Source organism: Chroicocephalus ridibundus, chromosome 4 (genome assembly GCF_963924245.1).
Source record: "Chroicocephalus ridibundus chromosome 4, bChrRid1.1, whole genome shotgun sequence".
Classification (NCBI taxonomy): domain Eukaryota; kingdom Metazoa; phylum Chordata; class Aves; order Charadriiformes; family Laridae; genus Chroicocephalus; species Chroicocephalus ridibundus.
The window spans coordinates 65116762-65140319 of NC_086287.1; the positions used below are offsets into that span (position 1 = coordinate 65116762).

Genomic DNA, 23558 nt, shown 5'->3' on the forward strand with positions numbered 1-23558 from the left:
ACAACCTCTCACCAAGCTTTTTGTAGACAATGAGTCATGACAGGGCTCATCTACACAAATTGATTGGCATAGCCAGAGCTGGATACAACTGTGATGTGCATGGGAGATTATGACATGTCCCATGTCATAATGCACAGTCAGTTCTTCCTCACATGACCCACCTCTCCACTTCCATCTGTCATGAAAAGGAACATCACTAAGCATTCTGGTGACATGGAAACTGCACAATGCAGAGATCCACAAGCTAGTAGCTAGTGACAAATGAGGTAGCTCTTGTACTGGCAGTAGTACAGGTCCACCAACATAACAGTGCACAAGAACTACTGTCCTTGTCAATATTAAGACATAATTAGCCTTGGTGGTTCCAGGACCAACCTACTATTTCTGCACGGCACAGCATTTGATGACTTGTGTAGATGTAGTACATCCACGTGATTTTGTGTAAGTTTGCTAGCTCAGCCTTTGTTAATAAGGCACAGCTTTGTGTAGGGAAGACATGCCCCTTGCTTTCCCTTACTGATAACTTTTTAAATGACAGTAGGACAGATCCACCCATTGCATTCTAACAGCCCTGAATGAAAGATATCAGGTACAGCTGGTCCCCATTCACGAGGTGAACAACTTTATGGACTCCATATTTCTTTCATCAAACTTACGCTCAAATTACTCCTTGGCTCCAAGACCAATGTCACCCTCATTTCCCCTTCCTGGCTGATGTTGCTCAGGTAGAACAACTGCTCTCCCATCATCTTCTCTCCAATCATCTTGTGCACCGCATAGAGGCGGAAACGAATGGCGTGGCTGCTTAACTCCTCTGGCTCCAGCTTACTGAAGGTAATTTTATCCTTGAAAATAGGGACGGGTCCTCTCTGAACACTTGTCTTACCCCTCTGTTTCTTGCTAGGCATCAGGACTATGTGCACTTTCCAGGTGTTCACACCACCGCGGTCTTTGTCTGGGATATCCCTGGCCTCCAAGATAGTAACTACTAGCTTTTGACTTGAGGCTTTATAGTTGAAGACGACATCTAAATCACCACATTTACAGATGGGCTCATGAGCACCATGATGAGCTGGTACACTGCTCACTTCATCATGTTCCTGCAAAGAGAAGCAAGAAGTAAAACCTCCATTGGAGTTCAACTGCCTCCGCGATCCCAACTCTATTTAAAAAAAAATATTCTTCTCACTTGTGCTTGTAAGCGTAGGCAGTTGCTCTGCAAAATAAGGATCCCACTGTTTCTTGAAAAGCCAGTGCTAGTTAACTGCCTGATTTTGTGTTATACTCCCCATACAATCTAGTAAGCAACAGCACTTGTTGAAACATTTCCAACAAAAAATTTAATCAATATTTAAGTGTGCTGCAGGAGACACTTAATTTGCAAAAATTCTACATAGGGAAAAACTAAATGAAAGTTTTTGGTTTTTTTTAATTTAATTCATGTCAATTTTGAGGCATTAATAAATTTGTTTTATTTGATTAAAAAAAACCAACTTAACCTATTACTTTGAACACATACTGGAATTTTTTCAGAATGGATTTTTTTTTACATTACCGAAATCAAACAATTCAGTCAAACCTGATGATTTTTTGGATATTTTGTTCTGTTGGAAATTGAAAAAAATAAGCACTGTGTTCAACTTGATGGGAGGGGAAAATCACCATGTCAGAATTCCTTGTAGAATGAAAATTCCATTTCTAGATGCTACCCTATAATTCAATACTCTTCCTACAGCTAAAGCAATGATAATTGAGAAAAACAGTCTGATTAAATACATACTGCTTCTTTATTCTCTTTTTAAATCTCCCAAGAGAAGCATCTGTTCCTCCTGTTCAGTTTGGATACTAATACTTTCAGAATAAAAATTCAAAATAAACAATCAAAACATGTGCAGACCAATTCACACACAATCTTTTACCTACTTTTAAAACAAAAATCATCTTGATAAAACAAGATAAAAAAAATGGATGTTCACCTTACCTTTTGACGAGTGGGTGTGTGCGTTTCTGTTCAAAAGTGCTTTTTTATCTTAGAGGTAGAATGTGCTTCATGTGATAAAGGGGTTGCTATAGTGATCAATGGTTTGTATTTAAACATGAGTATACACTGTACTAGGGAAAGATTTTCAGTTAATAGCCAGAAGGTGAATTAAGGCCTGTCACTAGCAGTCTGAGTCACCCTCCTCCTCAAACATTTATCTTCTTTCGCATTTCAAGTAACACTTCTTTTCAACATAGGAATCTTATTGTTTAAAGTACAGATGATAGGCCGTAGGACTTCTGACGTAATTCCCTTCAGAAGTGTCTAGGGTGCTACATGTCTCAAACTAGACCTCGGACAAACCTCAAAATTTATATCTCCTTCCTGTCAATCTACTTTTCAAGTGCTCGGATTCATCTGCCATCATGTGTGACGATCCTGCTTTTCATATTTTCAGAAGTGTTTAAGGGATTTGTGCACGTGAATACAAAAGCCCATGTGTGCCCATTAGTGATGGAGACCTGCTGTCATACGTCTTGCAGAAGTAATGTCAAAGAGAGAAAAATCAGAGCTTGGACAGCACGCAAAATGACTTGGTTGCCCATAAAAATGCCTTTCTGTATGAACAGCAGGCTGCAAAGACAAAAACGCAAGGCAGGCCAGGTTGCCTGGAGAGAACGTGACGTTATGCAAATGTTAAGTGTCTCTCTGTAGCTGTTAAGTTATTTCTGTCTGGTTGATGAAATAATATTTAAAAATGAAATGCAAGCGATTGAGCTTGATTCATGTTTCCCTCCACACGTTCATCCCTCCCCACTTTCATCTGTGTATTTGCTATTGAAAAGACAGAATCAAGGCACATTTGGGAACTGCTGCTAAAGTGTGGAGACAACTGTGCTTGTGACATAACGTTGCTTTCATCTACATGCCTGAGCTGGAGAATGCAAACTCTTGTGTGTCATCATAAGCCCACAGGTACAAAGATCCAAGAGGCACTTTCCTGCCCCAACAGGACTGAGCATCTCCTGGCAGCATGCAGGGCAGACTGAAGGTGAGCTATCTGGTTTTTGACAGGACAGCTAGAAAGGATTTGGATTTCAGGAAATCTCAAGTTGTGCTACTATAGCTGTGGCCACATCCACTGCAGAGAAAACTGCGTGAACTGGAGGCAGAGAGGGAAAGAGAAATGTCAAACTCTGCGGCAGTGACCTTTCCATGGACAGATAAGCTTTAGAGACCCCATGGGCTGGCCCTTTCAGAGAGCACTGTGCTATCTGGGACTCACCCCTGGAGAGGTTTCCAGCACACAAAGCTTACAGACACTCAGTCTTTCTTCTGTGGAAGTCATTGACAGAATTCCCCTTGGCTTTCAGAGCTCAGCTGAGGCTATGCGCCCTTTTTGAACATATTGGTTATACAGACAATTAAACTGGAATCCAAGAAAAGTGTGGGTTTTAGATACTTCGTCTGAATTTCTTTCTTTCCCTTCTCTCAGCATAGTTGTTGAGATGTCAAGCGAAGTATACCGATTGATACTGTATGTCTAACCTAGTTGCTCAGGACAGCCAATATCTACTTCACCAGGTGAAATAAGTCCATTTCTGCCAGAGAAACCTGAAAGAGCAGCTAATTATGGACAAGGCTTGAAATGGTACTTGTGGTTCCGCTGCAGGGGCATAAAATTATCATTTTTGTCTCTAAAGAGAGTTCCTTTGAGGGGAACATAATAGCGCTTGGACATTTCTGGCATTTCAGAACATTTAGTTCCTGCAATAAAAAGTCTTTCATTAATCCACACAATACCTTTGGATGAGAAGCTGCTTGTAGCAGATAAACTGGGACTTGGGCATATCTGCCCCCTGATGCTATAACCATTCTTTGCGTTTTTAAAATGTAGATACCAGGAGCAAAACGAGAGACATATTCCAAAGAAATGTAAGAGGACACTGGAGACATAGTGACACATGTGAACCACGGCGATGTACATCAAAAGTGGAAAAGGAGAAATGAGCCTCAGATGGGCAGTCAAACAGTGCGTGTCAGAGGTACACAGCAGAGAGGGCAGGGCTGCCGCCACGCAGAGTTCCCATGTGTTGTGTAGTATTTTGTGGGACTGGTTTATGCAGCAAACCAAAATGCTGTTCAAAACCCCCCTTAGGGCTGGAGCACATGCACCGAGGAACTGCTTTCCATCTTTTTAACTGGCTGCAGGCAGCATGCTCTGATGAAAGGAACCCTTCCCTCAAAGCCTTGTTGCTCAGAGTGTGATGGAGGTATTAATTTCCACAGCTGAAGAACAGTCTCTTTTAACTCAGGCAGAAGATGTGACCTTTGTGCTGTTCTTTTAATATGTCTGATGCAAGCTGATATTTTTTCAGAAATTTAATCTTGTGGTAAAATAATGCTGAAAACCAATGCATCATGCAGAAAGATTGTAAGAGAAAAGGGGGATGCTAAGTCATCAGGTGTTTATAATGCTTTAAAATCTGTAATGTTTTGTTGAGGCTTCAAAATAAAGGTACAGAACTAAGAGAAAGCAGAGGAGCTCTCAGGCTCTCTTCTTCCCTGGATGGATGCCTGGTGTCAATGGGGACCAGAGTGATGGTCACTTGGCCAAGTCACCGGCCACCCCCACCAGTTGCCCCCAGCTTTCCAGATGCTTCCCATTGTCTAAGCCACAGAAACCACCTGGAAAAAGAGGCATGGATCTGACGCAGTAGTGACCACACACCATCTCCCTAGAAACACACCCTGCACATATAGCCAGTAACAAAGCCCGGGGCCATTGCTAAATGACAGCAAATGCTGTCAGGCAGCTAATGGCTCCAATTTCAGTTCAAAGACTGCAGTCAGAAATCAAGCAATAAAGCAGCTTCTCTGAATGAGTGTTAGTAGCAAGGGGTAAAATACAAGAAAAAGAGGAAACGCATAGCTAGAGGTGTATGTTCATGCACACAGGAGTACCGTTATCTTGTGCTGTGCTGATCAAGTTTTCCCTTTGGTTCTCCCCTAACATTACTGGCCCCCAATATCCTTCAAAAGCTTACACCATGTAAAATAAAAGACAATTCACCATACCTCAGGGCTCCAGGCCGATGAGCTGTCAGTAGCATTGTTTACTTCAAATCCCTGGCTGGTAAATGCTGTCTCCATTTCCAAACGTCCTTCTGTGGCTTGCTGGCTAACGCCATCAGCAGTGCTGGACTCCATCCTAGGCCCTTTATGCTGCCCAGTGCCCCTGCTCTCAATTGTTGTTCTTGAATCAACAGATACGTGGTCATCTTCAGAATAGGATAGGTTGTCTTGGTAACTCAGCTGGCTTAGTCCATCCAGATCTAACAGTTTTCAGCAAGAAAACAATTTCAGAGGGATTAGAATAAATTCCTCCTCCTCTACCTCCCAAAATGTGCCTATCTCTCCTTTCTTTTTCTTTTTTTCCCCCTTCATCTCCAGTGCATGTGCAAGAGACAGTTTCTACTTCTGAGTACTGCAGCACTGAACTTAATAAAACAAGAAACCCTGTATAAATCAGCATCTGATGGAGTGGACTTGACTGTTTCTCATCCCATCCTGAACTGAGAAACCAGTTGCCTTTACTTGAAGAAGTTAACCACCAAATGCAATTATCCATGGAGTGTCTGGGATATTCCAATAGCTTCCATGAAAACACAGGTGAGAGAAATTACAGAAAAGCACAGCACAGACCTGATGAACAGCAACTTCCTTCTATGCAGGAGGAGGAGGAGGAAAGGACAGCAGTTAGCATTGCCCTCAAAGGGAGGGTGCTGGGGAGGAAAGGAGTTTCATGGAGATAAGAGTGACACCATGACCCTATCACCCATCCCTGAGAGCTTGAGTGTGCACGACCAGCCCCACAAGCTCCTAGGAATCTCCAAATCCCCTGTTCGGGCTAAACTGTCCCAACGGCAACTGAGAGGAGACGTGTTCCCTCATTTCCTGCCTGCTTTTATTAGTTTTAATTCATCTGATCCTACACACTTACTCCATGGGCTAAAGCAAGGTTCATTAATGAGAATAAAATAATCTTCTTGGTTCAGACCACAGATTCCTTCTCTGCACCACTGAAGTCTCTATTTAGAACTCAGGCCACTTTTCTCTACTTGAAGGCATCAGTGAGAGCTTTCTGGGTGGAATGACACAGATAATTACATGTGCAGGGGGACAGGGAAAATAACATCACGATTTGGCCTTGAATGTGTTCTGCAAGCCCTTTCAGAAGAAAACCAGGGACCTTCCTCCTCCTAATGCATCTGACGCCAGGCCTTGCTTTAGGAACACAAAAAGCTAAATTCTACCTCCGTCTCTTTCAAATAAGCAAGGAGCAGTTACAGTAAAAGAAAACAAGTCGTGCTTCCAGACAGCTGATGTCAGTAATGAAAACAGAACTACTTCCTTTGCAAACACAGCTACTTGGGGTTTAAAGGTTTCACAGAATGATCAAGATTGGAAGGGACCTCTGGAGATCATCTTGTACAACCCCCCTGCCCAAACAGGGCCACATGCTTGTTCATCCTCAAATCTGCAGGTTTGTTCTCAAGAGGGCCACTACTTTTTCAAATTTGATCTCCAACTCGAATTTTTAAAAACTGTATTAATTACTGTGCTTAACAGATGAAGTGCTTTGGGTCAGACCGGACACAGACCAATGCCAGATGCTCTACCGCACCTCTCTCTTCAAGGAGAGGAGACAGAGATAAAGAGATTTATGAGTTTAGAAAAAACCAAACTACTTTAATGAAAATATTAGTAAAATAATAAGATATTGAAATATATATACAAAACCTTATCAAGATCCCAGGGTGACAATCACGTCACCAGCAGGCACTGGGAAAGTCCCAGACTGGACTCAGCAACAGACGGGACCTGGATTCGGGAACGCACAGATGGGGATCAAAGGCAGATGAACAGAGTCCTCCTCCTTGAACGTCGGCCACTGAAGAAAGAGAGAGCTGACCCTTTGATTCCTCAGCTTTTATACTGAGCATGGGGCAGACAGGATGGGATACCCTGTTGGTCAGTTTTGGGTCACCTGCCCTGTCCGCTCCACCCCACAGGTGCAAGCCCTCTACACTTTTCTACTTCCAACCCTTCAGTGGGGCAAATAACAAAGTGAGCTGACCTTGGTTGCTATAGCAGTAAGTATAAGCAAGAGCCTCTCTACATACCACTCCTTAGCACGAACTATAAACATAGCTCTTACCACTCTGAAAGTGACTAGTTTCTGCACAATATGCTCTTAGTTTCAGAATTCATCTAGTTAGAAGAGGCCTCGCTAAAAAGTAAAATTAATGAACAAAAAATTGTTCTGTTTTACCTCAAACGAGGACAATAGAAAACGCTATGCTTGGTTTAGATGAATCGATGTTTTCATTCCTGTCTGATAAATGAGACATAGAACCTGGTGACAAGTGACATGGAGAAGGCTGACGTACCCAACAACTTTTTTGCCTCAGTTTTCACTGGCAATTTCTTCTCCCACATCTCACGAGTCTCCGAATCTCGAGGCAGGGACTGAAGGAATGCAGTCCTACCCATTGTAGGAGGCAATCAGGTTTGAGACTCTCTGAGGGACCTGAACATACACAAGTCCATGGGACTTGATAGGATGCATCCCAGGGAATGGGCTGATGTAGTTGCTAAGCCACTCTCCATCATACTTGAAAAGTCATGGCAGTCAGGTGAAGCCCCCAGTGACCAGGAAAAGGGGAACTTCACATCCATTCTTTAAAAGGGTAGAAAGGACCCTGGGAACTATCAATCAGTCAGCCTCACCTCTGTGACCAGTAAGATCATGGAACAGATCTTCCTGGAAGATATGTCAATGTCAAGGCATATGGTTGACAGGAAGCTGATTATACCTTCATCAATATGGCTTCACAAAGGGCAAACCCTGCCTGACTAATCTGGTGGCTGCCTATGATGGAGTGACTGCCTCGGTGGATGAGGGAAGAGCAACAGATGTCATCTAACCTGACTTCTGTAAGGCCTTTGACATGGTCCCACACAACATCCCTGTCTCTAAATTATTGAGATATGGATTTGCTGGATGGACTATCTGATAGATAGTGGAACCGAGTGCACCCTCACCAAGTCTGCAGATTACACCAAGCCCAGTTGATACACTTGAGGGAAGGGATGCCACCCAGAGGGACCTGGACAGGCTTGAGAGGTGGGTCAATGTGAACCTCATGAAGTTCAACAAGGCCAAGTACAAGGTCCTGCACCTGGGTTGGGGGAATTCCCAATATCAGTACATACTGGGGGATGAATTGTTTGAGAGCAGCCCTGCAGAGAAGGACTTGGGGAAACTGGTGGATGAAAAACGACAGGAGCCAGCAATGTGTGCTTACAGCACACAGATGGAGAGAAACTTTTTACCAGGGCCTGCCGTGATGGGGTTTTACACAGAAAGAGGGTAGATTAAGATTGGATAAGGAAGAAATTCTTTACTATGAAGTGGTGAGACATGGAAGAGGTTGCCCTGAGAAGTTGTGGATGCCTTATTATTTGAAGTGTTCAAAGTCAGGTTGCATAGGGCTTTGAGCAACTGGATCGGGGCAGGGGGGGAGGAGGTTAGACTAGATGATCTTTAAAGGTCCCTTCCAACCCAAGCCATTCTATAATTCTCTACACAACCTTCCGTCTAGAACAGAAAGCCCAAATCTTTCTGAGAAGAGGAAATTCCATGTTTGGCCTTAGCAGCAAATATGCCATTTCTGATTCATACCTGCTCCACAAAAAAAAAAAAAAAAACAAAAAGAAAAACAAAACCCACAACAACAAGGTGAACGGGGATTATACTCTGGAAACATTTCCTAGAGGTGTGCAGAAGTTCTTGTCCCTCTCCTTGGCTGCTCTTTCAATTTAACAGGTCAGAGATTAGGAGAATAACTTTATCCCCTTCCTTCAACTATGAACGGTTTCACATTCTCCCTCCCAGTAAAATGCTTCAAGCATGGGCACTTCAACAGACAAGTCTGAGACCACCTCAAAGCTTGGTAATTTTGGTCCGCTTCTGAGACGTGGGAGATGGTCCTTCAGGAGGAGAGAGGGATCCAAATTCATATCTCTCAAATTCAAGGTGAGTGGTCTTCTCACTCCCTTCTGAAATGCAAAACCCACCTCTTCTCCTCCTCATCCACCCATCTGGCAGACCTAGTCCGGAAACCAAGAACCCACACTGTCTTGCCTCTGACCTGAGCTGAAACTCTTGAGTGAGGGTAGAAAGTAATTAGATTTTTTGCCATTACTCCCATTCTTCTCTACGAAGTCAGAAAACAGAAAGCAGTAAACATTAAGAAAGTAAGCAAGAAATAAAACAACAGAAATTCCACAAATATACTGAGACTGAATGGGTACCGGCACTCCTTAAGGCATTTAATTAGCAAGCCAATGTGTAACACGCATTTTAAACAGTGGGTCATCCATCAAAGCAAACACCACACAGCAGGCTTTCAGAATAAAATGCTACTGTAGTAAGAAATTATCCCCACACAATTGTCTTGTGGTTTTGACTCCTGCTGGGATAATATCTAGATCAATAATGGAGGAATTTTCAAAAAGTACATTAAAGCCATAAAAAGCTATTCATAACAGGAGAACTCCAGAAATATATTAATAGAGCAAGCCATCTCTCTCAGACTCAGTCAAAAAATGAATGTGTTAGGAAAGCAAGTGTAGTATTCAGGGAAAGGAAGGGAAAAGGTGATTCACCAAAATCATTTAGTGAAACAGTCTGGCTTTTTCTTTCAATTTAAAGTAGTTTGGTAAGAGATAATCTGCTATAAATACCAGCATTAGAGGATCATAACAGGTAATAGCCAAACTATACAGGCTAGAACAACTACGTCTCTCCAATTACATCCGTTCTAACATGATATTCACAAAAAAAATGGTCAAAACAAAAGTTTTCATGTAAAGGAAAAGGTCAGAGAAGTAAAATGCCTGTAATTTACCTTAGAGATCTTTAAGGAAGAAAATGTCAACTGTCTTATGAATACCTGACATGAATAAACAGCACAGCATCAGGGATATACACTGAGACAGCATTACCTAACTATTTGAACCTTAATTAATCAAGAGTCCCTGCAGGGCAATAGCAGCCAATTCTAAAATTAAGGGCCGATAGCACTGTACACTAAGAGAGTGATGTTTTTTTCAGTCCTGTCCCCAACCTTTCCCCATTGTGCCATGTGTGCCCACAAGCCAAGAAGGAGGCAAAGGCAATTCTGGGGAACAGAAATCACCAACAAACCAGGAAAGCCTGCATTCAAGGTTGGAGAACTGGCTATGAAGAAACTGTGACTTTTGTCAGATGGAAGGATGAGCACCACCTCCAAATAGAACTCTAACAGATACAGGGACATGGAAGCATCTCTCCAAAGATACAGGGAACACTCAGCACATCAAACACTGAAAATCAGGCTGCAAAACGCTGTGAAGTCCCCCCTTACATTGGCAGGTAAACAGCCTGGTTAACCTACAGTATATTTCTTCTTTTTCAATGATGCAAAATCTCTCAGTTCTATGAAGCATTACAATGTGCTAAAGAAATGCCCTGAGAGGCCTCATCAGTTCCTAAAACACACTGCCAGAGTTAAAAGATGAAGCCTAGTAGATCTTCTTGCTAAATTAACACTACATAGTTCATTGACCAGCAATAAACACTGAGATGAGGAGTTTAATGTGTGCCTGTTACCTGCGCTGACCAAGGCAATGTTTGCTCTGTGGACTGCAGTGAATCACTGTGCTTTTACAAGAAAAAGCATGTCTTGTCTTTTCTTTGTGATTTTCCAAAATGAAAGAAATTTGATCCATTCTTCTAGATTGCATATAAACACACGCTGCAATTTAAGAACCTGTTTAAATATGGCCCAGAGGATGAAAGGATTTCTGTATGGATCTGGGTACTTCTGGACTTGAAATCCTCCTAGCTACTGGGAGTGATTTTCAAACCCCTCTTCCTGAAAGACAGTAACAGCAGCAGAGATATGAGTTACTGGGACTGAGGCATATTTGCCCTCATAGAGCAGTATGCCTGGCCCGTGCTACAGCCCCAGTTCCAAACCACTCTGCAGTACCCCAGCACCATGTGCTCCTCCGCACTGAACCAAACCAGATGCAGGGAGACCAAGCAGTGCTTCTGCCCCTGGTTATTTTGAGATTAGCCATCAAAAAGTGCTAAAAAACTTCCTAGAAGCGCCTCAGAGGAGCAGAATCATTATCTAATTACAGTAAATCTAAACAAAAATGGCTTGTAAATTTTAGGGGTTAAAGAGAAAAAGGATCTTAAATTTCAAGTGACATTATGTAATCAGGCCAAGATTGTTTAATTTACCACATGCTGGGTAATAGCCTGAGAAGACTCCATGTTTCCAGAACCAAAATAGGCTCTTTATTAACAGGGTGATTTGCAGAGAGGCTGTGGGCAGAGCTGGCATTCAAGCCATTCAGCTCCCCAAAGCATCCTCCAAACACATCCTTCCCGCAGTGCACTCCTCTTTCCAAGCTCTATTCAGGTTACTACAAAGATTTTTAACAGGTGAAAAGTTAAAGCTAGACGAGTCCTAAGCACAGACTGTCATGACATTGATAGCAGAAACAGAGGGTCAAGGAAAATCTCATGTCAGAACGTGATGTGAGAAGACTTTGCCGTATGTTGAGGCTCAGTGTGAGAGAAGCTATTCAGGGGTCTCCAAGATGTTCAACTTCGTTGTATGCCTAAGTTTGTTACATGTTTCTGATTCTGTAAGAAAAGAACACTACCGGCTATATGAGTAAAAGGTCTGTTAAAGAGAACACAAAAGAGAAGCCTCGAGCATAGCCTAAAGAAGGTCTGAAAGCACCGTGATCCCAATCTGGACTCAGTACTTTTGAAAGATCCTTCATCCCTCCCACCCAGAAAGGTCCAGAGAACCTGCTCAGCTGAACCCGTTTGATATGTCATCAGGGCACAATGACGGCTCTACATACACGAACTTTTCTGTGTTTTGTGATCACGGCACCAGCTAGGGGCCAAAATGGACTCTCACACACATGGAGATCTCCGACTGGCAACTGGGAGGTATCAGAGTGTGGGGTTATATAGGATTTCCCCCAATCCCTCAGCTTTTCTCCCAGATAAATGTCTCATATTTAGAGCTGTGGAAGAGCGTAACTATCGCTGTACACCCAGTAACAGCAGCTTTATGTGCCTTGGAAGCCTTTCTGGGTTTGAAGGAGACCAGACATACTCAGGATTAGTTTATAGACATTTGTTTGCAATGAAGGGTCTAGTCTTGAGCGTCATGAGGAATGGGGCAGAGAACCAAAGGTCTTAATAAAAGCAGGCTTAGACATCTAGTTTCTGAACAGCTATTTAAACAATATTAATATTACCTCTAAAAAGAAAAGTAAGAGCAACTCTGCACCATGTTGTGCCAGAAGAAGAGTTTGACGGAGAGCCATATCTTGAAATGATCGCTCTAATCAGAGGGTGCATCAAAATCAAGCAATTGTATTTCAAAATTAAAGCATTCTACGCAGCGAAAAACAAGGGGCACTTTCACAGCTCTTCCCCCTAATGAACTGCTCCAGATTTTAGAATGTGTTCAGGCCAATTTTCTAAGTAGCTACATTTTTAAATGCATTTCATCTCTGTTTGTATAAAAGAGTCATTACATTAGTCCATAGAAGATCATAAAATTCTTCCCTTCTGTGCCATAAATTTTTAGTTTCTGTCATTGCCTGACATTTGGCGTATGTGCTGGCAAACGATACAGCATAATTCATTCACTGTTCACCTTGTGTTTGCAAAACTGTTACAAAAGGAGACATTCAACTTCTGCTAAAAGGCTTGCTAAACAAATGACTTAAGTGGCACAGACCAAAAATAATTAGAATGAAGTCCTGCAGTCTTTACTCTGGCAAAACTGGCAATAAAATCCATGAAAACTCATGAGGATTAGAAGCCAGAATTCAAAAGCCATATACAGCTTGGATCCAGACTCTTCCCTCTAAGTATTTGAGAAATGAGCTGCAGGTAACCAGTAAGGAAACCAAGTTTAGCAAGAGAGAAAGCAAGATTCGGGGCTTGTTCTCCACCACAAAAGAACCTCTCCATGTTGAGGCTACAGATCTTAAAGACTCCAACTTCTTTAATCTTATTTCATGCCAACAGGACCTTTGCTTTCAGATGCCTCCGTACTGTATATTAAAGACTCCAACTTCTTTAATCTTATTTCACGCCAACAGTACCTTTGCATTCAGATCCCTCCGTACTGTACTCCTCGTGGCTGGAGAGCAAACGGCTGAATTTGCGTCTATGCTCCACACCTGCTGGTGTTGCTTTTTCAGATACTTCTGCCCGAAAACTTTGTGAGCATGACACAGAGATCTTGCACTGCTTAATCACCTCATCACCGCTGCCTGAAGATGCTATTTGTTCTCCATCCTCCGTGTAACTGTTTACTGGGAGAAAAACACAACTCGGGCTTTAGACAGTCTGCTGCCCTTGGCCAAGAAGCCAGATGACATGACACACTTCTAGCTCTCAGATGGACCTTCTGGGGAGAAAAAGTGTACCAAGGGTTTAGGGATGACTGGGGATTGATCCTGAGAATCTCCTGCTTCTTCAGCCTCTGGAAAGCCTGTGAATGTCATAATATATCAACAACATTTACATATTATTAGACCTTGCCCAACTCTGCACGTTACCCTATTTTTTTTTTTAAATGAAGATATTTAACAAAGCAGAACACAAAGTAAAACACAACACACATAGAGAACCACTCGTAAAATCATTAGCATGTGCAAAGACAAAGTAGTAAGCAAAGGTCTTGAAAACTTGGTCATGCTTCCGTTCCCCTTCAGCTCCTGCTAAGGTGGAGAGGGAACTTCTTTTGTGCAGAAAAAGCAACTCAGACGTAACCTGCTCTGGGTAATACTATGAACACATAAATACAGCACATGGCTAACAAGCACCACTGACTTCATCTGCCAGCAGCAGAGGAACTCAGGAGACCAATGTAAATTGCAACCTTTAAAAGTGAAGATACGCATTTGAGCGCGTGCCTGTGAGTGCTCTTCCCCTCCTGCTACCAACACGTGCTTTGAATAGGAGATGACTGCACCCTCATTAGTGCGTGAATATCCGCCAGATGGGGGAAGGAGGGTTCAATACATATTATATATACTTGGCCTTGCTTTGTCAGGATGAAAATACAGAGGCATTTTGCTGATCTCCCTGCCATCAGCATCAAGGCAGCACAACAGCAGGACGTTTTGAGCCACCGGTGTGCATAGGGAAGGGAGCGGTGGGGACGACGGGCAGTCGGTGTGTACATGCATGTTTGTGTCCATGCGTGTGAATAAGCCAGCTGTCAGCTGTGGTCGGTCCGCTGCTTGCTCTTGACCATGAAGTATACGATATGGTTGCCAAGACTCGCTTTGATAATCGCTATGGCAAACCCAAGCAGCTGAACAAATGAGAGTTGCAGACAAACGCGTGAAGGGCAGCTTTCTCAGTGACACTGCCCAGTTCGGGAGGGAAAGCACCTTTTTTCACCTCAGCTCTCACTTACATCAACCACATGGCTACAGGTGGGGAAGCCGGATCCTACTTTTACACACTATGTTAGGTCTATTAAAAATGTGCAGTTTAAACTTAACGACAACTGCTATCACTGCTCCATAAATTTACCTGCTGCTGCACAGAAGATGGCAGTCAGCTCTTTGGGCAGAGAGGTCAGAGCAAGGAAGCTGGCAGTACCGAAGCAAACTGCTCCCACCACCGGCCCAGCAGAAGCTGGCTTTTTCCATGCCGCCACACTGGTAGATTTGACCCTCTGGTCTGATTTGCCACAGTTTGACAATAAGCCTGCTGTTTCTTCTAGAAAATTGCTCTCAATTGGAGGAAAAAGCTAAGTGTTCCCATTCTGATAAAAATGAGAAAGGTTTTAGACATTAGTTCGTAAATGGTCAGTGACCAGCTGTCATAAAAATTGATTATTTTTATGTAAGCTGTTAAAAATAAGTTTCTTTGAATTTTTTTTAAATAAAAATTATTTCAAGATGTAACAACCCTACGGCCTAAATGTGCTACGATCTATTCAAATAATCAAAACACATAAAACTAAACATTTCTTTTTTCTTTATCCATTATCTTTTTCTTTATCCAACTGCGTTGTCAATTCACTACCTGCAGCTCATGTAACCTCTACAAAATTAATTTAAAGGCTTGGCAAATGCCAGTACGTTCAATTTATATGTGTATACCTTTGGGGTATTTAAGATAAAAAATAAAAATTATTCCAGTATAAACAAAAGTCCACTTTTCACTCAAACAGCTTCCCAAAAATCCTGAGTAAAATACCATCTTTAGTAATTAAGCCATATCTTTCACCATTTTCTAAGACAACCGTAACATTAAAAACCCAGGTCCATGATGGTCAAGCCATCATGGGCATGAGGCTCTATACTTAAATAAATGCACATTAATGTTGTGTACAATTCTGGTTATTACCAGAAACTTCACAAAGGCCATGGGGATGCAGCACTCCTGGACCACTCTTGTAAGGGTCCCTGGGGTGACCTGCATGCAACTCCCTGCAAAATAGACCACAGCCCTTTTTCTAGGACAGAAGGGGAAGGGGGAAAGGATGGAGGGGAGGAGTTTGCCCCGTTTGATGTATTACTGGCCGCCTGACTTTGCCTTCAACTTTACAAATCCCCAAAGCATGACTGCATCACTTGTTATGACACTGGATGCTATTTCTTACTAGCATTTGGAAGCATACAGGCTAATTAAATGGTGGCACTGGGGAATCTGTAGCAAATGCTTGATACGTCTGCTGCTGAATCTCTGCCTGAGTAGCAGACAGCTCCGTGTCAACTTAATATCTCTGTATTAATAAAACTAACTTTACCCAGGGGAGAGAAAAACGTTAACCATTCAAATATACAAGTGTCCTGATTAGGAAAGGACAAGGGGGAAACATTTTGTATATCACCACGGAAACTTAAACAAAGGACCCATAATTACAATCTAAATTCTGGAAAGATAATGAATACATCGTGAGATCTGCAGATGTTGTGTAGCATATACACATTTCTACCAACTTTAACTCAATTACTTCTATGCAGCATCTGTTTTACAAATCGGCTTCCCACCACTCATAAGGAAGTATGTGGGATTTTTATATATTTTTTTCCCCAGAGGAGACTAGAGGGGAGGAAGGAGGGTGACCTCTTTTTCTGGCAAGGTATTTCATACTACCACTATTTATTCACAAATTTCAAACACCCTATCAGTTTCAAAGTTAGCTTACAGGCATCCAAATACACTAAGCTAAAATGCATGAAATAAATAATTCAAGAATTCTCTGCAGTGTTACCAAATATAAAGAATAACTTATCATTTGCTCAAAGTTTACCCAAGAACAAAATTTACTGAATAAAATACATAGTGTAGGTGTAAAATATAGTTGTACTGCATGCATCCTGTCCGCCTGCAGGCTAAAAAAAAAAAAACAAACAACAAACAACAGTCATTTTGGCTGAACAATGAAAAGTCCACAAGTGCCAAATTTCTGCTTTTCTATACATTTAATGCTGCCCTTGTGTGTCCACTTTCTTCTTAAAGATTTTTCTTCTGCTTTACAGAAGTCAGTTACAGTTTCAATGGGAGATCACCAAGCCCTGAAGGAAGCAGAAGTACTATACAAAAAAAAATGTATTTGATCATATATCCAAAGATAATATCAGTACATCTATGCATAATGCATATACTCGGAGGATCCCAGGAGCAGTCTGTGCCATGTTCTTTGCTATTATAGAAGCAGTCACACAGGCTTGGCCTTAAAATTTTCATGATCAGGATGACATAGAGGATCTGCAACAGCTCCTAACTCAGCAAAACCCCAGAACTGCACACAGAGAGAAAAGGGCTTTTATTTTGGAAAACTGCAAACAACGGATATGTTAAAGCTTCTCAGAAAAAAGGAGGAACATTTTTCAAAGGGGACATTTAGCAACAAACATGGAGTTGCTACTACCAATTCCCTTGCAACCACAGCTCTGATTTGCAGTGTCTTCAATCTAGAGTCATCTTCTCCCTCTTGCTGTCAACCATTTGAACTGGGAGTTTAAATGAAAGCACAAAATAACTCAACTACCTGATTTATGGGTTTGACTAGGGAGGAGTGTAGCCCATTTATGCTCAAAACTATTTAGAGATAACATCCGATCATCAAAAATCCTTCTTTTTATGAAACAGAAACAAAATCCAAAACATCCACCCTGACCTCAAATATACTTACAACTGACGGAGACTGCACTGCGATACAGTAAACTCGTGTTTCCACACATGCCATTATGGACACAGAGACTGTCCAGAGTGACTGGGCACCATTGACTAACACCAACTGGTAGTCTACTAACGAACAGAAGGCTGTCTTCATCTGGGCTTTCTCCTTGCACCCAGGCCAGTTTGGTTTTGTCCCTTTCTGGTAGGTATACCAACCAGGGAGCCATTTAGTGCCCAGTGGTAAACATAAGGTCCACCCCTCTTCACTGAGTGACAAGTGTACTGTATTCAGCGCTGGTGAGGCCTCACCTCAAGTACTGTGTCCAGTTTTGGGCCCCTCACGACAAGACAGACATTGAGGTGCTGGAGCGTGTCCAGAGAAGGGCAACAAAGCCGGTGAGGGGTCTGGAGAATAAGTCTTACGAGGAGTGGCTGAGGGGGCTGGGGGTGTTCAGCCTGGAGAAAAGGAGGCTGAGGGGAGACCTTCTTGCAACTACCTGAAAAGAGGGTGTAGAAAGAGGGCTGTCAGTCTCTTCGCCCAAGTAACAGGCGATAGGACAAGAGGAAATGGCCTCAAGCTGCGCCAGGGTAGGTTTAGATTAGATACTAGGAAACATTTTTACACTGAAAGGGTTATCAAACATTGGAACAGGCTGCCCAGGGAAGCGGTGGAATCGTCATCCCTGGAGGTATTTAAAAGACATGTAGACGTAGTGCTTAGCGATATGGTTTAGTGATGGTTTTTGTCAGTGTTAGGTTGATGGTTGGACTCGATAATCCGAAAGGCCCCTTCCAACCTAGACAATTCTATGATTCTAAGTGACAGTGTCCTGCTTTTGCAACATATCAATCTCTGCCTCTTCATCCGTCCTCACCCCATGACCAAACCAACTGGGAGCTCTCCGAGGCAAACACAATTGGGTGCTTGCACGCGATGCAGGCAGAGCAAATTACAACTTTGCAGCTTTCATACCAGGTGACATTTCCAACAAAAAGAAAAAAAAAAAAGCAAAACACAAAAAGTCAGAGAGTAATCAGAAACAAGTCATTATTTGGCTCTGACCATCAAGCACCTCCATAGCCGAACAATACAGCAGTCAGAGCAACAAACTCCAATTCTGCACACTGCTGTGCAAAGAAATAGAGAACTGCCCACGACAAACAGCAGGAAAATCAACATCTTTTCCTGTTGCTTTTTTCCTACGCCCGAATTTGGATTTTAAAAATAAGAACATGGGATTCAGCTTCAAACTTAATCTCACTTTGCTGCCTGAGGTTCTTCCATAGCTAAAGGAAATGGCAGCCAAGAAGCAGAAGCACAATCATCCCTGATTTTCCCAATCACCTGCTTTACATTTTACATGTGGAGTAAGCATGAGTCAGGCTTTATTTATGCTACTGGGTTTTATTCGCACAGGCCCAGGATTCGTGAAGAAGTGGAAGATAAAAGGAGATTACACGCTGTAGGAGACACTGCTAAGCCAGGAAAACCCCTGGTGTGGATGCTGTTATATCTGTGAGTCAGCCTACACCCCTTTGCCAGCCCAGGTTAGGTTGCTTGAAGAAAACATGCAGCCGTGTAGGCAGAAAAGCACCTTCTGTCAGCAGATGCTGTGTCTATGCTGGGGACACTGCAGGGCACAGGTGTAGCTGTGTATGCTCTGGGGTGCAGGACTGTAAATGCTCGTGGACTCGGAAACTAAACAAACTGCCAGATCCCTATGGACAACGAGTTAGAAAACACTGTCCCTTCCCTCCCAACAAATAATAACTTTCACTGTATAAGCATTATTTTTATGGCAGCTTTCCTGGTTGCTTTCACAGCACAATGGGTCGAATTCCTTCAGGTTTCCCACCATTTGCCTCTTCTACTTGTTTGCTTGGGTTGGATGCTCACTTCTTGTAGTGCAAGGCGGTCACTATGTAAGCTCCCTCCACTACATTTAAGGAAGTTTTTCTGAATTGGCGCTAGCTTCTTCCAGAAAATGGCCTTCCACCTAGCACCTAGCAAACTGCCCAAGGAAATGCCCAGGAAACCCAGGACATCGACTCTTGCTTCTCTTTAAAGTGGAGTTTTGCTACACCACACTTACAACCTGCTAGACTCAGCATATGCATGCCAACTACATACCGTTCATAGCACCCACGGCTATAACCATTAGCTTCACATCCACAAGTCTTTGTTTGATGATTAGCACGGTGGAAATCAACTCCTTCGCAAAGATATTTGTTTGGGGTTGCTACGGATAACAACTGCATTGCAACAAGGCAGATATTTATTTTCCCACTAATTTTTCTAATTGAAACTTTCTGTTTGCTACCAGAGGATTGATTCACCACAGCCCCCCTTTACCACCACTGTAACACCACCGTTTCCATGGCACTGCAGGGAAAATCACAGACTTCAGCAGCAGCAGAGGGTGAGGATGTGGTACAACAAGACTCACATGCATTCAGTACCCAAGCTGTCACTCAAAAGGGACAATCCTGTCCTCCTTCCCTTCTGCACTTCCCCTTGTTTCAGTTTTAGCAATCACCTGGCTAACTCACCTGATTCAAAAGTAATAGGGAAGGGGCTGGTAACTCTCAGCTGAAGCAATGAGCTGGTCCGGTTCACCACACAGTGTCACGCTCATGAGGCCAGACACGTAAAGTAGCACAACTGTGTGATCAGGGAAGGACAATATATTTCAGCTGCAGTTTTACATCAGCTACTGACAATTGCAAAACTGCACCCTCAGGCCCAATGGTTTTAAAGCTACATAATTTATGGCAATAAGTCTAGACCCCAAAATTGACCCTGTGACACAGAGCTTCAGCAAACCTCAGTGCTCTCATTAATCCAAATTCAGAGCTTTCTCTCCAGCAACACCACTCTCATACTATTTGCTGGAAAATACTCCCACGCAGATTATGCTGCTACGTATAAACCGTATGGGCTTAAATCTCTCTCAGCCTGAGGAGAGAAATGTCTCCAAGTGCCCAGCTTGCGTAGGCAAGCACTCATGCCCAGCGCAGCAAGTCCCTCCAGCGATGCTTCATCTCACATGGATACTGAGCTTTCTAGACAGGGGACCACCCGCCTGAAGATCAGGGAACCTTTAGGCAGAGTGATGAAGCCATAAGAGAATCAGCTATTTTCATAGGATTTTCTACAGATTTTGCTATGGACTGGTGTAAGATTCAACATACGTCATTCATGTTGTTCTACAAATAAGTACTGAGGAAGCCTTTCTTCAGGAGAAGGAGACTGCATGAGAATCACGCAAACAGCATCCGCAGAGATACAGCCCAACCAGACCTTCCTCATTACCTGGAAGACCCACACAGCCCAACAATGCCATTCACTGTCTGTAAAACTGCACGTTTTTTCCTGCATGACTGTAATCTCCCTCTTTTCTTTCATTGCAGTCTTTCTCCTTGGTTACTAAAGCTGTTTCAGGAGTCTGTGAGGCCACTTAAAATGATTGCTGCTGCCAACAGCCAAAAATGAACTGGGCACAAGGAAGTCATATCCACACCCCTACCCGGCAAGAAGCAAGGACCAACACCATCTCACCTTTTGGCAGAGTGATCCCATCTCATATAAGCTTACATTAGTTTTTTTTGTGCTGTTAAGCAATGCAAAGAGGCTAGAAGAAACAGAGATGGATTATCTATGCTTCCCAAAGTCCTAATGTTCATTCCCTTCTGCAAGCATTTGCCTGCCATCATGGCTTTGCATAAGTACCCTCCTACAAAACGGGCCAAGTGAGCAACAACTGGGGGGAAAAAAAAAAAATAAAAATAAAGTACTACTGTTTGTATCAGCACACAGAAATACTACGTTCCAGCTCTGTACAGAGTGCTGCTAGTATGCCTGCACGTAACCTCCACCACAACACAATGAGATCATTCACACCTGCCTTGCCTGTAGTAGGAGATGGAAGGTGAGGAGGCAGGGTTTCTAGGAGAGAGGCAGCACTTCCCAGATGCTGCCAAGATGCTGTTTATTGGTAAATGAAGCCTCTTGAGTCCTAAACAACCTTCCCAGAGGAAGACAGAGTCGCAACTGCCATATGGGGAGTGGGATGAGGATGCCACTTCGCTAAAGTGGATCAGAAAATACACGCGCAAACACACACGCTCACACAATTTGTTCTGTAACTGCACTGAATGGCAAAAGCCATTTCTTCCTCTCAAATACGCCCTTCTCCAGACGGTTTATGCAACCTTCTAGATGTCAAGAGCAGATGACAAATACTCCTGAACAGAGTAGCCTTCCTCATGCTCCCTAGGGAGCTAGGCACAGGAAGCTCTACCCACCAGACAAGGAACTTGGTGAAAACCCAAACTCCTGATCTACCGTGGGCTTGCAAAGACTCTGTGTCTAAAATGACCAACTGAGGATGAACAGCAATGTTGACAGGCCCAAGACAGAGCCTGCAATGGTAACACCTTTGGAAATTTGTGGTTGGAACCACTCTCTTTGGCTTCACTCCCCCAGCTATAAAGCTCACATATCACAATCCATCCTCCTTTCAGGGCTACTGCGTACTCTCATCGCCACTTAGTTTTGGCATCATGGATTAAGATCCCTTATAATTTGAAACTTTGAAAAGACAGAACTGCAAAGGAATACTTTAAACGTAAAAAGAAACATGTACCACCTACACAAAGACAAAAGTCTGGGCATGAACACTTTCTGAGTGGTTCTGAATTTCCCAGAGAGAAAGCATTCAATGCAAACTCACATCCGCACTTCATTTCAGAAAGCTGCGGGCTCGTACCGCATTCTTCAGAGACCAGATGCATATCCTCAGTCACATTAGCGCTTTCTTCCACTCAAGCAGCCAGGAGCATTTTCTGTGAAGTGCTTGCATCCACTGTCTGTCTTTGTTTTCCTTCACTCAATCCTAGTGGTGCTATTGATTCAGTACAGCCTCTTTAAATGTCCTGGTTTCAGTACAGGCGCTGATTTTTATAGGGCTACATTCTGGCTAGAGCTCTGGCTGGCTCTGTAGCCAGACAGGCGATAAAATTCATCAACACTTACGATCTTTACATGGAAACTGGCCACCTATCTATTTTAGTCTCAGGTTCAAGCAGAAGTTTTATTTATCACACAAGCAACATCTTTCTATTAGGGGTATATTTTATATATTTTGCTATATGGGTTTATAGGACATAATGAAAACTCACTTCTTGCCTAGGAATTCCTGGCCGTATGAAGGGTCATTTACTGAGGTCAGGATTGCTCATATACAGTAGAAAGAATAATTTCCTCTACTACAGCAATTACTGGCAAAAATCAATGAACCCTGCTAAGCTGGAGGCCAAGGTAAGTAAATACAATAGTGCTTTCTAGTTTTAAAAACTCCCAGAGCCTCAGAGGCATGCCTCCCCTTACATATGTATTGAGGATAACTATCTAGCCATCTAGACAAGATTCCTATTAGGACATCAAACTTCCTAGTATTCCAAGGTCAAAGAATTTATTTCAGTGCAACTGAAATGCAATCTTCAGCTAGCACTGAGATTGTCTAATTGATGGAAAAAAGTCTCCAAAGACTTCATGTAGTTTAAGTGTACTGCTCACCTATAAATTACACTAGTGTTATGAACACAGTGTCAGACAGCTCGGGAGACTCTTCAGTCACAGAATTGTGATGCAAAAATAGTTCAGCTCTGATTCAGAAGACTCAGCTCTGCTGGCATGTCTGTCCCCATGCCTTTTCAGAGCAATGTCTGCTGAAACTGCTAACTTAATGGTCTCCTTGACTTTTTGTTTGCAAAGGACTTGGGCCCCGAGGAAGAACTGGGCTAAAGCCATTGCATTCAGGGCACAATTATTGCTGTTCTTCAGCTTTTTCATTATTACATTGGTTTTTTTCTGTATACATTCAGGATGGGAAGCAGACGGACTGGCCAGCTCTACCCCTCTGTTTGCAGTATACTACTTTTAGAAGTGGCTTATTGCTCTCCTGCTTTTTTTCAATTCTTAAGCCAAATGTGCAATGATGGATTTTGCAGCCACACTCTCACCAGCCACCCCCAGTCAGCTGATCAGCAGTATCTTAGCCGCGGGGGGATGCAAAAGCTGCTCTCTCCCCGTTCTGCAACGGGAGACAGTTTTTCTATCAATCAGGAACACTGAAGTTAGACAATGAAGGAGGGTCTCAAGGAAACTGCAATAGCAAGTTCATCTCTATTTGCAAAATTTACAGTTACATGATGTGCAAATGGTGGCAGGCATCTGCATGCATGAAAGGGTCTGCCTTCCCATCATTAACC

General features: G+C 42.9%; 1 protein-coding gene across 13 annotated transcripts in view; it reads right to left on the reverse strand.

Annotated features, from left to right (window-relative positions):
* Nucleotides 1-23558, reverse strand: part of SYT16 (synaptotagmin 16) — a 135713-nt gene that overhangs the window by 42323 nt on the left and 69832 nt on the right. For 9 of the 13 annotated variants that reach the window (XR_010070857.1, XR_010070856.1, XM_063333566.1 and 6 more), the window contains 3 exons: nt 13238-13450; nt 5060-5316; nt 657-1100 (listed from right to left, as the gene is read on the reverse strand). Coding sequence is in view for 11 of the 13 variants with exons in the window: in XM_063333566.1 (XP_063189636.1) it covers nt 657-1100; nt 5060-5316; nt 13238-13450 (914 nt within the window). In the remaining 2 variants the exon portion in view is untranslated. The remainder of the gene's footprint in view (nt 1-656; nt 1101-5059; nt 5317-13237; nt 13451-23558) is intronic. The other 4 variants (XM_063333569.1, XM_063333568.1, XM_063333567.1 and 1 more) reach the window with 1 other exon arrangement.